Source organism: Sylvia atricapilla, chromosome 8 (genome assembly GCF_009819655.1).
Source record: "Sylvia atricapilla isolate bSylAtr1 chromosome 8, bSylAtr1.pri, whole genome shotgun sequence".
Classification (NCBI taxonomy): Eukaryota; Metazoa; Chordata; class Aves; order Passeriformes; family Sylviidae; genus Sylvia; species Sylvia atricapilla.
Window position 1 is genome coordinate 26,800,050 of NC_089147.1, and position 13,916 is coordinate 26,813,965.

General features: G+C 38.9%; 1 protein-coding gene across 1 annotated transcript in view; it reads right to left on the reverse strand.

Annotated features, from left to right (window-relative positions):
• The window catches only part of OGDHL (oxoglutarate dehydrogenase L), a 45,972-nt gene extending 34,143 nt beyond the window's left edge, over positions 1 to 11,829 (reverse strand). The window contains exons 1-3 of the mRNA XM_066324193.1: positions 11,599 to 11,829; positions 4,852 to 5,025; positions 1,602 to 1,704 (exon numbers count right to left, since the gene is read on the reverse strand). Coding sequence (XP_066180290.1) covers positions 1,602 to 1,704; positions 4,852 to 5,025; positions 11,599 to 11,805 — 484 coding nt within the window. The 5' untranslated portion in view covers positions 11,806 to 11,829. The remainder of the gene's footprint in view (positions 1 to 1,601; positions 1,705 to 4,851; positions 5,026 to 11,598) is intronic.
• Between the last annotated feature and the right edge of the window lie 2,087 nt (positions 11,830 to 13,916).

Below are 13,916 nucleotides of genomic sequence, written 5' to 3' on the forward strand. Positions count from 1 at the left end.
CATTTTTAGAAGCAACTCTTACTTTTAGAAGAAATTTCCTACCACAAGGTTTCTCAAAAAGAAACCAGAAGATGGGACAAAGAAAATTAACAGAAAAATCAAATATTAAAATACTTTCTGTCCTGCCAAAGACTTGCTATAAATTTCCTGCCTGCAACATTCAAGGATAGGCATTTGAGATCTTCCTCTATTTTAGCTGTGACAAGACTGGGCTAGAAATTTTGTTTCCCTTCACAAACTGAAATCTCAGTTACACTCCCAAACACATCCCCCCATCTCATTCAGAGGTCTGGCATATTTTTCCTATGGGCATGAGGGCTTCAGTGGATGCCTTCTGACCAGTCACAACACCCTGCACTAAATTATCTGCAGAGTCTAAAGAAACGTGTGCTGACGTGCCAGTAGTCACCCATGCTCCAAATTAATTATATTTGCTCCATAAATGTCTCATGTGTTATCTAGTAGATACTTTTCTTTAATTAAAGCTGACAAACTTCAGAGAGAAGACCCAATTTATGTAAGCACCTCTCTGTTTAGTCTTAGGCATCCACTTCCTTTATACAATCAGAACTACTTCTTTCCCTACACCAGAAGTAGAAAACAGAGCAGCAGAGGCAGTAGATATGCTTACAGTAAAATCAGGCAGAGAGTGTTTTATTTACTTCCTGCATTATGTTTTACATCTGATCAAAAAAGCTTCCCTTACACATCAAAGAAAAATTGATTCAGTGTCCTCATCAAGTAGAAAACCACATTTTAAACAAACAAGGCAGATTGAAGAGGAGAGAAAAATCAATCAGGTGTGTTTTTTACTCAAGTAGAGAGAGGCAAAGAAATTGATCAGTGCCAATTTCTCAGACACAAGCCCTCCTAACAATGAGAACAACCTTTGCAAAAGCAGACCTTAGTGCACTACACTCTTTCTGCAGTAAACTGAAGTTTATAATAGAAAACATAATCACTATTGGATTTATATCCACAGGTAAAGAATTCTACGCTTTACATTTTTTTTTTTCTGATAACTTCAAAGAGACTTCAAGGTACACATAAGGAATAAGTATCAGACATTAGATTCCAAATTTGGTATGGAATTTACCCTCAGTTCCTCTGTCTGGTGCTTTCTCTATTGCTTGGTTTCCCTACTGACTAGCCTTCAGATGTCCCCAGTTCAAACAGTATGAACTGTAATGCTCTAAGAGTAATTTAGATTATCAGAATATATTGATTAGTGTTAATTTCTGGTGTGGTTCAAAAATAAAATATTTAGGGGGTTTATAGAGTATTTATAACAATCATTCATCAGAAGATAAATTCACAGGAACCTCACCTGTGATCTCAGAGTAGAAATTCCATCGTCCTGAAATTTTAGCCTCCTTACAGATGCTCAAAGGCTCTATGTCATGATATCAGCAAGCAGAAAAGGTAGAAGCACCCCTGAAATGTGGCATCCCTGCCAATAGAGGGGAGTTGGAACTAGGTGATCTTTAAGGTCTCTTCCAACCCAAGCCTTTCTATGAATCTGTGCAATGTCTTATTAAATCACCTCAGTCCAGTGACACCCAAATGAGCATTGCAAACAAGAAGACACACAGCTTACACACCAAGTTTATCGATGGTGGTAATAAGGTCAGATGGAATAAAGGAATCCAAATCTGCATCCAGAATTCCAAGGGGGTCTAGCTGAGCCACATGATGGCCACGGATCTGAAAGAGGAGGACAGTAAAAGCAAAATGAAATCACACTGAAAGTCAGACAAAGGGAAAGAGTCAGTGACTTCTCTCCATAGTTTGTATATCAGCCACTAAGCCGAACAAGCAAACACCACTAATGTGACCACAGGGTTACATATTCCCCAAGTTTTCCCAAAAGAAAAAAAAATTATATGACCGATGACATATATACCTCTATCAAAAATTACACATCGCAACATAATCTTTATTATGTCTGGCACACAATTTAACTGGGATTACACTGGAGTTTTAGTGAAGAAGGCTACTAGAGAGTACACTCTAAGTCTCTGGGTAAAATTAAGAAACTATGTTGAGCCTATAGACCTTACCATTTGCCAATTCAGTCATTTTGTATTTTTGCCTGAATCCTGCTTTCTGCACCTGCAGATACAGAATTGCTGACTTAAAACAGATTGGTGCTGAAGTAGTTTATACTGGCAGTGATCACTCTTCCTGAGCTCTGCTCCACATCAGATAGCACCTGACAGCATCTACTTTCATTCATGAAATTTCAGAAATTTGATCGGATAGAATTGATATTCAAGACACTGAAGAACACAAACTGAGTGAGGAATTCAGCCAGCCTTCAATGTTCAGTGTGACTGGTGTTAATGCCTGCCATAAGCTGCTATAAACTAGTGAATTATCATGTAACATTGCTACAGAAGAAATAACTAATTGATCCCAGAGAGTCACAAACATAAAACAATTTTTAATATGCCTCTTATGTGTGACTCTCATATACAAAAGTGACTCATTAAAAGCTTTGTATAGATGAATATATTAATAATTTCTCCTTAAAATTTTTGTTTTTAACAACAAATTGCATCCCTTGGGTAGAATTTAGTTCACATTGCTAGTATCCTAACTGTCCCTGAAAAAAAATCAAAATTATAAAGTGCAATATTAACAGTGAAGTGCATCACACAGTAACAGAATATCATTATAGTGTGGTTCATCAAGAAGGGATCTGTAAAAACACTGTTCAACTACTGTATATTTGCAAGAGAGTTTATAACAAAATGGTTTCCAGTCATAAGAAACCAGAAATGCAGCATCTTTTTTGGAACTACCAGCCCTGTAAACTCAGCCTGACTTCTGTGATTCTTTGCATCTCATGAATCACCAGTAATGAAACTCTGACAGGCCAAATGATGCCCACAGCAACATCTGTGCCATCTGACTGTTTACTGACTGTTTATCTGACTGGAACAAAGCAAACAATTCTGTCTCGAACATCATCAACAGGAAAGAATTCACCTCCCAAGTTACATCTGCTCTTCAGTATTAACGGGAAGATGGGACTTCCATCTTTGGCAGGAATGCCAAAACCCAGAAAGGCAGGTCAGTAAAGGCTGTGCTATATTATTCCAGGAGCAGTTTGGTCTTTAACTAAAAGACAGTATTTTCCTCAATATCAAGGTATTTTTAGGAAGTCCTATTGCTTTCACTGAATACAGAAAATAGTAACATCTGCAAAAATCAACCGTGTGAAAATACATACATAGAAATTTTTCATGTAGGTATTGACATGTCATATGAGTAAATGCAAGTACCGACTATCAGAAACTAGACCTTGATTTTTTCCAGCCTTGCTTTTGTTAAGCACACACATCCCACTGAAAATCCTTTCAGTGTGCCCAGTGCTCTCTGCAAGAACAAGCAGTAGATTAACTGCCTTCTCAAAGTCCAGCTCAACAGACCACAAAGCAGTTTACCACGAAAACCATAAAACACTGACAGGTTTGAGAAATGAAAATTCTGTATCCTTCTCCATTTCATTTCATTATCAGGCAAAGGAGGGTCACAAATTATCATACCCCTTCAACACTGAATTTAGAGGGTACTAAATACCTTCTAAAAAGCAGACAGTTGCCTTAGGCAATCCTCTGTGACTGTTTGTTGCAGACACATGGGTGCCTGCCATTTCTACAGACATTTCTGTTTCATCACTTGACAAATACAGGGAGCAAAATGGCAATCCCTGAATTATTTTCAAGTAAATTGTGTCAAAGCAGACTAACGTTGCCCCATTTTCTCTAATAGTTCACCAAATTTTTAGTGCAAAATTGGTTATTTTCTATATCTATTTCTAAGCAATTTTCACATATTCTTATATTCACAAACATTTCTACTCTTTTACAACAACTCTCCAACTCAATGGTGACAATGCAATGTGTTCAAAAAAAGGGTTTTTTAAGAAGTTCCTCTTCTATCCTTCTCATGACAGCAAACAGGGTCTAAAATACTTAGGGTAGGGAGGAACAGATTGCTCAAATTCAAACTGTAGGAAACTTCTTGGGAAGTTACTAAGCCAAAAATACTTATGGAATATTTTGTTAAAAACAGATCTAGTTTTATGGGTTGGTTATTTTGGGGGAATTTTAACATCATTTTTAAGCCTTTTATTGAAACTAAGATACTAAATACAAGTCTAAACAAAAATATTTAAACTTGTTTTTCATTTGGAAAACATCTAACAAAACCTACGGTCCTATTTTCAAAATCCTTCTTCTTTTACAGGAAAAATAATGAAATTAGACTTAATTTCTTAATTTAATAAAAGGATTAAAAATCAGAGTGTGAAACAAAATCAATTTTTATGAACAGCTCTCTAAAAGGATCCATCAAAGTTAACCCAAACTCAGTACTGTCAGCCTCCCAAAATTCAGTTTCTGGTTAATTCATCATTTCTCCTCTCTCTTTTTACCCATAATCCTGCTCGAATCAGGAATCTCAAGATTCACCTTAGATGTATAAGAAGGCAAGTACATTCCATCTTTTCCTAAAGAATGGCAGTAACATTTAGGACTGTAGTACAAACATTCCCAGAGGTGAAGGCAGACTTTCACAAACCATTCTCTCCAGACTAATTCAGATGACCAACATCAGGTCAGTGGGTAATATGAATTATGATTTTGCTAAACCAGAGGATCACCCCAGTCTGAATCCAACACTTCCATGTTTAGATACCATGCTGGAAAGAAAAGCTGTCTAGCTCAAGGCATTTTGGATCAGAAACAAGACACCAGTTAAGACCAGAATACAAATGAGAACATAAAAAAGAAGGTGGTTGTTTGCACAGAAGACCTTTGCACACCCACCCCGAAATGCACTTACTTGGTATGCTCTTATCAAGGACTGCACAGCAAGGTGGTCTTCCACAACCTTCTCAGCCTTCCCTGGAGTCGGGGCCAGGCCGTGGCTCTGCAGGAACGACGCCTTTCCCTCCACCTGAGCTGGCAGCTGGGCTGCCTGGCCAGCGTTGGCACTTCGGAAAAACACATCCCACGACTGGACACGTGCACACAGAAGAGAAAGAGTGATCACTTCAAACTATAGCCTAACCCAAGCACCTCTTTCAAGCTGCAAATGGAAGCTCACTGCATTACAGTTGTAGATACCACTAACAACAGCAAAAAAACCTGATACAGCCCAGTGTCAGTAGCAACTGTGTGCTTTATTTACATAGAACACTTTTCCTCTCATTTCTTACACCGAGCTTGCTCAGCAGAAAACTCTCCAGCACACAGGACTGTAAAGCATCTTCATTTATTATCCATTCACACAGCTCTTTTTAATTGTGCTGTTTATTCAGGCAGCCAAGAATGAGCACAATATCATGCTGCTGGTAAAAAGCTATCAAGCCTATAGAACAAAGAATCTTAATAAACTAAATGAATCCATTCCTTTTATGATACTTACAGAATTTATGGTACCTCAAGATACTCACTGATAATGCTAAATCAAAATCAGTCCTTAAGAGCTCTTCTTGAAGAAACTTTAAAAGCTATTAAAGCTTTTTTGAGTGAGATTTTTGTTCTAAGATTCCTTACTCACCGGCTTAGGTTATTTTACCATGAAAGAAATTATGGGCCTGGTTTCAGGTGCAAGTCATAATTTTAGAAAAGCACTTATCTCAGGAACTGAATCACGACAAACAAAAGATCCTTTTATTTCCTTCTGTTCTTTTACACAAGCTCTTTGCTTACATATGCCCAACTCTTGTTTTCCTGAACTGTTTCCATTCTGAAGAGGTGGTCACTGTGCCAGGTTAGAATGGTATCAGATATATGAATACTAACAGAGAGCAGCAGAATGGGACAAAACGTGAGACACACTCAGCAAAGAAGGAAGTCTGTGTAAAACACTTCCCTCAGTTGGCAAACTTCAGAAAACAAAAAGGAAGCTATTTAAAAACTGATATATATCTTTGTGACTGGATAGAAGAACTGCAAGAGAGAAATTTCTGCAAGGATGTGACCCGTGCAAATTTCCATTACATTTCAAAGAACCAAATGCTGGCAAAAAGAAAAAGTAATCCAAAGCAATTCTTTTTAAAAGATTACTTAATAGATGCATTACAGAAGCCACAAAAGAATTAAAATCACGTAATACAAGCATGGCATGACAGAAAAATATTTATAAATTCTTTTTGTTTTCATTAACAGTCTTCATACTGGAATTTCTAAAAGCTTTGAGGTATTCAGAAATGCTGTGAGAGGGACAGCATAAAGGAACTAAACACCACCCAACCTTCCAAGTTCAAGTTGTGGAAGTGGGGGGATTAATTGAACTTGTGGGTGGGAATCTCATCCTTAGCATGAGGCCACTGCCCAAGAAACATTGCTTTAATGCACCCCTTTTACTTACTTATTCATACAAAGCTGCATCAATACAAATACAGTAAACTTAATTTATCACCCTGCTCTTACACAGGCTTATCTAAACATAGCCTAACTTGTAGATGTGCTGACAAATTAAAGCAGACAGATCATGTGTGGTGGCCAGTTCCAGACACACTGACGAAGAATTCATTCCTCCTCCCTTCTCTTATTTATGCCCGTTTCCTATATTCTTCTTACCTTGACATCTTGGCAGCCACACTGAGATTAGAAGTCTGAATTTACATCCTATAAGTGGTCTACAAGAGCCTATTAGTGTGACTGTATTTCAGCTGGGATTCTCTCTCTACACCTTTTTGGTCTGTGTTAAGAAGAGTCTTGTTATTCCATGCCTGCACAGCACCCAGTCTGGACACTCCTGACAGTGAAAAACAATCATAATCCCTTTTTAAACTACTAAAGTTACTTAGACTGGAGAAATTATTTGGGCAATACACAGATATAAATTTTCATTAAACGTTAAATTAGGAAATTCCAAACACATTTGGAACCATGACATCTCTCACATTTGAAGTTTTAATAAAGAATTTGCTTTGCTTATGTTAAAGTTTTTTTCCTCACTTTTTCTAACTCCATGATACACATACAATGATGATAATAATATAACTATTTCTTTGTTGAGTAAAACCTTTCATTTAAATATAAAGGTTATCACAGCACAGTCCCACAGACAACTGAATGTGTTTTTAGACAAATACTCTGCTGTGAGAGCTGTTAGCAAACTCCAAACAGATTTGCCCAACAAGCGATCTGGTTAAGGAGAATCAGTATAGGGCTCTTTCTTCATGCAGAATCACAAATATAAAGAAAATGTTCCCATCTGAAGATGCAGCCAGCTGAGACAGAATGGACCCAGACTATTTTTTCCTATCACATTTTTGAACTTATTGATTTGTTGGACAGGCTTGACATTTAATCAGAGGGGAGGGAAAATACATCATTTGGCTACAGAAAATTAGTTTTCACTAGATACACATCCATCAAAGCCTTTACAAATTTCTATAGTGTCTTTCAAGATTGATACCAAATCATAGTCTTCAAGTTCTGTGTATCAATGTCAGTCTTTGGCAACAGCATTTGCCATGTGACTGAACAGACAGAAGACCAGCTTACTCTCACAGCAAACCTGCAGCTTCTCGCCTAAATAAGTATAAATTTTCAAGAAAATGGTAGAGGAGATTTAAATTACAAAAATACATTCACCAAAAAAAGTTACTAGAGTGACAGATGATACATTTTCTTTCTTTCTGCCAGCAAATCTATGTTGTAGTTAACCATTATTTTCTCAAGCAATCTAACACAATTGAAGTGATTCAGTGGCAACATTTTACTGTCATATAACAAACTGTGTTGAAATTAGAATAACAAGAAACTTATGCTTTATCTTGATGGTTTGGGTTTTTTTCCCTAGTGCCATCACAATATTCATCAACTGCAGTGAGGACAGTAAAGCCTTAAGAAGACACACACTGAGCACCACCATACCATTTAAAAAGGAAAACCAATAAAATGAAGTTGAAGTAAAACAACCCCCCCCTTTTCTTCCTAGTCCAAAAACCAAGGAGGTGATTACACACTCACAGCAGAGAGGCTGCACACAGGATAACATGGCAGGCATTATGTACTCCATAGCCAACCATGTAGTTTTGTAATTAATCTTGTGATAGTAATAACTGAGCCTTGTCAAGCTTCTCCCTTATGATCTATGGCCCTGACATCAAGCTTCAAGGAGAAATAATGACGCCTTTTTCAGAGCCCACATCATTTTATTCTGATTGTTGTTTTGGCTACTCTGATGATAGGAAATTCAAAAGGCAGGGAAAAGCAGGGAATCATCTGAAATGGATTTGTACAAAGAATAAAAGCTCTTTTATATATATATATATATATATATTATATATGTACGCATGCATATTCCTTGATACACAACCATGATACACATAGAAAGGAGAAATTCTTAGAAACATGGCATATTTCATTTTCAGCCATATTTCAAACAGCTGTAAATAAGCATATGTGGCACATGTCCAGTCCAATCTTCTGAGAGGGAAATCAGTTCAGGAGCCCTGGTTAATTGGAGTTTGTAAGTACAAGTGAACAGAGTGTGACTTTTAAAGCACAGGAAAAATCAAGCTTTTCCACCTATGAGGGGGCACACCCTCTCTGAAAAAGGGTTATCTAAGAACAAACACAAGGATAAATAGGGTATAAAAAGGAAAATGAGCAAAGAGAATGCAATGTCTACATCCACAAGCTGGTTCTCTAAACCATGCTGGACATACTGAATAAAACAATGAAAAAAAGTGACCTGCAAAGAGCCAAATCTTTAACAAAAACATAATCAACACCGCATGGTGTCTCTTGACATTCCTTTCCAACACTTCCTCTCCTTTCCATACCCAAATGACAAATGCACAACTTTACAGTCAAAATCACAGAACAAATACTTCTGTATTTTTAGGAAAACAGGGTGATTTCAACACTTAGCATTTTCAACTTGTTTTATGAAAGCTCAAATTGAATAATTTCTGTCAACAAAAATCTTAGGAAGGTATTTGCAGCTTTCAGCCAATGAAATGAGATGGTTTTCAAGAAACCAAAAATTAACTTTGTTGAAGAAACAAAGTAAAATTAATTGGCATTCTTCTTCCCCTCCCCTTTTCTTCATAGGCTGTGAAAAAAACCTAATAATTTAGGCAAGAATAGCTGTAATCCATTATTTCCATCCATCATATTCTTTCAAGCCTCATAAATCAGGGACACAGTGAATTCAGTTTGTTACGGTTGCAAGTTTATTAAACACTGTTAAACCTAGAAAAGAATCCACAGTGTTTTATAATCACGCTGGTTGGGCTGGGGTAGTTAATTGCCAGTAACTGGTTTGGATTTCAAAAGGGGGTTGGCAATACAGAGATGTTTTTGTTATTGCTGAGCAGAGCTTACACAGCGTTAAGGCCTTTCTGCTCCTCGCCCCACCAGTAAGGAGGCTGAGTGTGCACAAGGACAGAGCCAGGACAGCCGGCCCCAGTTGACCAAAGGGATATTCCAAACCACATTGTGCTCAGAATGGGGAAAGCAGAAGGAAGAGGGGACATTCAGAGGGATGGTGTTTGTCTTCCCAAGTCATTATTACATGTGTTGGAGCCCTGCTGTCCTGGGGATGGCTGAACACCTGCCTGCCCACGGGAATTGGTGAACTAACTCCTTGTTTTGTTTCGCCTTGCTTGTGCATGCAGCTTTTGCTTTGCCTATTAAGCTGCCTTTACCTCCATCCAGAAGTTTTCTCACTTCAACCCTGCTGATTCTTTCCCCCATTCATGCATGTGTGTGAGAGAGAAAGCACAAGTGTTGCGTGGTTGCCAGATGGGGTTAAACCACGACCAAAATGCATCCTGAAACACCTGGGATCCACTCCCTAGGCCACACCCTACATTCCTCTGTCAGTTCACTTGTGCTGATTTACTGCTTGCTGTTCAACCTGCACCACCTCAACAGGATCCACGATCAGACTGCGCCTGAACTGCCAGACGAGCTGGATGGCCTTTCGGCAGGATTTTTAGCCTTTCTGCCGACGCCGAGCAGCAATCCGTGACGCTCAGCGCCCGTCTCCCGGCCGCCCTGGTTCAGCACCCTGGCCAGCTCCGGGAGCGGGCCCCGCGCTCCAGCGCTGCCGCTCCCGGCTGCGGGCTCTGCGCTCCCCTGCCCGCCCCCAGGGCAACCTCCCACCCACCGACAGCCTGCAGGGCCTCCCGGCAGCAAAATGCGCTCCACTGCCAAGGGGCTGAACCAGGAACTTCCTTCAGCTAAAAGGAAAGAAGTCAGCCAGAAGCCAATATAATGAAAATACAATAAAAACCCAAGATGTCGCCTTGATGTCACCACACGCTCCTTACGCATGAGTTCATCCCTTCAGCATCCCCAGTATAAAAGGGCTGGTATCGATCTACAGCCTCGACACGTCATGAGGGCTCTGCAGAAATTCAGTGCACCCACACAAAGTGCCACCTCACCCCACAGTGGTGGAGCTCAGCTGGCAGCTACAGGACACGGGCCCGAAGTCAGATGAGAAAGAGCCACTCATGAGAGAAGGTTTGTCCATCCCAAGTTCAGGTGTAACATAAAAGACCTAGGATCAATCCCTGAATAACACTCAGTCTTCAGAGTGGGCATTGCATATGTCACCTTTTAACAAGACTAAGTTCATACACAAAATCCAAAGAAAAATCCAACTACAAACCCACTCTTCTTTGTTTCCTTTTTTGTTTCTGCCCTCAGCATGCATCACTTCCTCACACTCTAGACAGATTATCAGACTTAGAACAACAACTTCTAAGTGACATTTTGATATACATGCCTTGAGAATAAGGGAACAGACAACCAATTTGGTAAACATTGTAGGCACAATTCACATCACTTCCTGGAAAATGACTTGTCTGACTTAGAATTGATCAGACTTCTCATCGGCTTCTTAAGTTACTATACATGTATCACCCTAACAGAGCCCTCTTTGTCAGCAGAAAGCTTGTTAAAAAATAAGCCTATGTATTTTGTCCGCAAGAAAGGATTTGGGTAATAGAATCTTTCTAAAAGAAAAGCAAACAAATGTCTTTTGCCTGGAGAAAGGAGGAGAGATACAAAAGAAAATACTTTTCAAGATACTTCAGAATATTCTGACTACTTCAGATTCAGTTTTAAGGTTACAATTTCCACAGTTTAATCCAAAGAAAACTGAACATTCATCTTCTTCAGACAGTTGAGAAGCACCAACATCAACATATATTATTTAAATATAACATATTTAAATATAACATATTCTCTGATAGCCTTACTATAAACCAAAAAATTAAATATATTTTATTCTTGGGTCTTCTTCTGGATGTAACAAATTACTTTACTGACTGCTTGACCAGCATTTCCATGGAGGAATAAAGTTTCAGAGCAGCATTCTATTTCTGGTCTGGACTTCTCATTGTTTCTGCTCTGCTCACCATGACTGTTCCTCTTCTGTATTTTTATAGTTGCAATATCACATCTTACACCAATCAATAGGTGGGAAATTAATTTCACGTTTTTCATTTCACACAAGGCCTTTTCCTGAACTTTTTATTAAAAAAGCAAGTGAAAAAGTAAAGGAAACCTATTCCACTCCTAACCCAGCATTACAGTCAAGTTTCAGACTCACCTTATGGACGCTTTTAGGGTTTTCAAGCCACGCATAGTACATTTCCTCCACGTAATTGGAATTACTCCCACTAGGGAATGGCTCTGAGGTTCCTGATGAAACATACCGTTGGCCATGTAAAAATGCCCTTCTGGCTATATCCTGTTTGTCCAGAAGTTTAAAGCCATGCGTCTTCAGCATAGCTGCAAACAACTTGAGATGACTCATGTTTGTTTATTAGCCAGACGATCCGAGTCTATTAATAAAGGAAAACCAAACTTAATCAGACAAAGAGCCAATGAATTGCAGACACATTTCAGACTCACAACAAAACCTGAGGTTTTTGGCTGCAGTGCTCTAGTACAAAGCTCAGGCCTAGGCAATGGAGCTGCCCTGGGTTACAGCCAGAGAGTGGAGTGGCTGCTGCTGGCCATCCCCACACCAGCCTGCTCCCTGAAGCCATCACCATTTGTACCGCCTGCCCCGGCCCGGGAACAAATGGGGCTGCTAATCACAGAGCTCTCTGGAGCTCCTGGCAACCCCAACTGCTTTCCCTGGGTTTGGAAAGCTCTGGCCTTTCACCCAGTCACACCGGGGTGGGGTCAGCAAACAGTGTCAGCCACAGGTGCTGTGGAAAACAAAAAGCTGCTACCTCAAATTTCTGCCACTAATGGAGCTGACTAAACAATTGGAAGTGTGAGATAAGTGTTCATATTGACATTAGCCTTCGACCAGACAGTGAAACACTGAGAAAAGGCTCACTTTAATTTGTTTTCCTAACTGGCAACGTTTATCTTGTGCTTCCAATGATCTCTTAGAAGCTTTGTAACAAGGACAGCAAATTCCATGCAATTTATAATTGAGAAATTCAATTTTCCAAATCAATTTCCCACAATAAGGTTTGAATCTTCTGAATGCTGAACACCATCAGCTCCACTGCTAGCAAATGGAATCAGAGCTCACCTTTATAATAAAAAAGAAAAAGTGCATCTTAAAATTAGTCCCAAAATAATATAATCTTAATGCTGAATTTTCTAAAACTGCAAAGAAAGAGCAATAATGTGAAAAGAAATTATTCATTTTGTTTTCGTTCAAAAAGTATTTAGAAAACTACAATAACATGAAGGATAAAGTATTAATTTAGAAGAAGTAAAATTCAGATGTAACTCCAAAGTGCTTCTCATTTCTTTAGCTGTCCATCTGAAGAAATAATTTATTTGGTCCAAGGTAAAATCCAAGGTGTTTTGTTGCTTGGTCTGGCTGAACAATCACTAAAAACATAAGTACTGAGCTACCAAATGAATTTTAAAGTATTTTTAAAAACAACACTGTTATTTTGAGTCACAGAAAAAAAATTAATGTTACCTATTACATGTTAAGATTTCTTTATCTCTAATTCAAAACCAGATATCATAAAAAATTCATAAACATTTTCTGTATATAAAACCCATTAAATTATTTTCTTACCATTTCTCGTCTTACAGTCTTTTCAAAAAACAAAATATATAGTTATAAAATGCCTAATTTTCTAAGGGATAGGAATAGTTATATTTTTCATCATCCAATTTAAAAGTTAATATTAATTCTTAAAAAAAAAAAAAAATGGAAAAAGGGCTCCCTCTAAATAAAACAGCATTACTGCTTGTTCTTCTTTGGCATCGAATTTTTAGCTCAACATCTATTTTAAAAGCTGATGACTAGATCCTTTCTTCTTTTCTTACTCACTGCCTTTAACTGTATCATCCCAGCAGTGAACTGTCCTTCCCGATTCCCTTGTCTACTCTTTCAAGGCTTCTGCAGCCTTTTCACTCTCATCCCCAGCAGACCTGAGCTGCAGCTCCTGAGAGCAGCAGCCATCATCCACTTACTGGATGCTCTAAACAAGCACTTCTCCAGTTTCTCCAAGTGCCCAGACACCTGGAAAGTGTTCTTCCAAGGCAGCATCACTGAAACCAGCACCCAGTCCTCATTTAAACCTAAGAGCTCCTCAAAACCACACACTCTTCTCTCTCCACCTGGCATTTGCAGCAAACTGGCAACAGTTGGGCTGCTGGTCTGAGGAATCCCTTCTCATGGGTGTTATTTCCTCCCTGCTTATATTCCCTTGCATGTCTCACTTCACAGATTCAAAGCTTATTACAACACCTGTGTCAACACCCATCTCTGAGCAGGGCTCCCAGGCAACTGGAGGAACACAAACACCATCAGCACCTTTTGGAGGCAGATTAAGTCCTGCAAGAGCACTGACAGAGCTCATATACTGTCTGCATACATAATTCTCTGTAAGATTAAACAGCAAGTATGCAGGATGGCATTTTGCAAAACTGGGTGAGACTTCA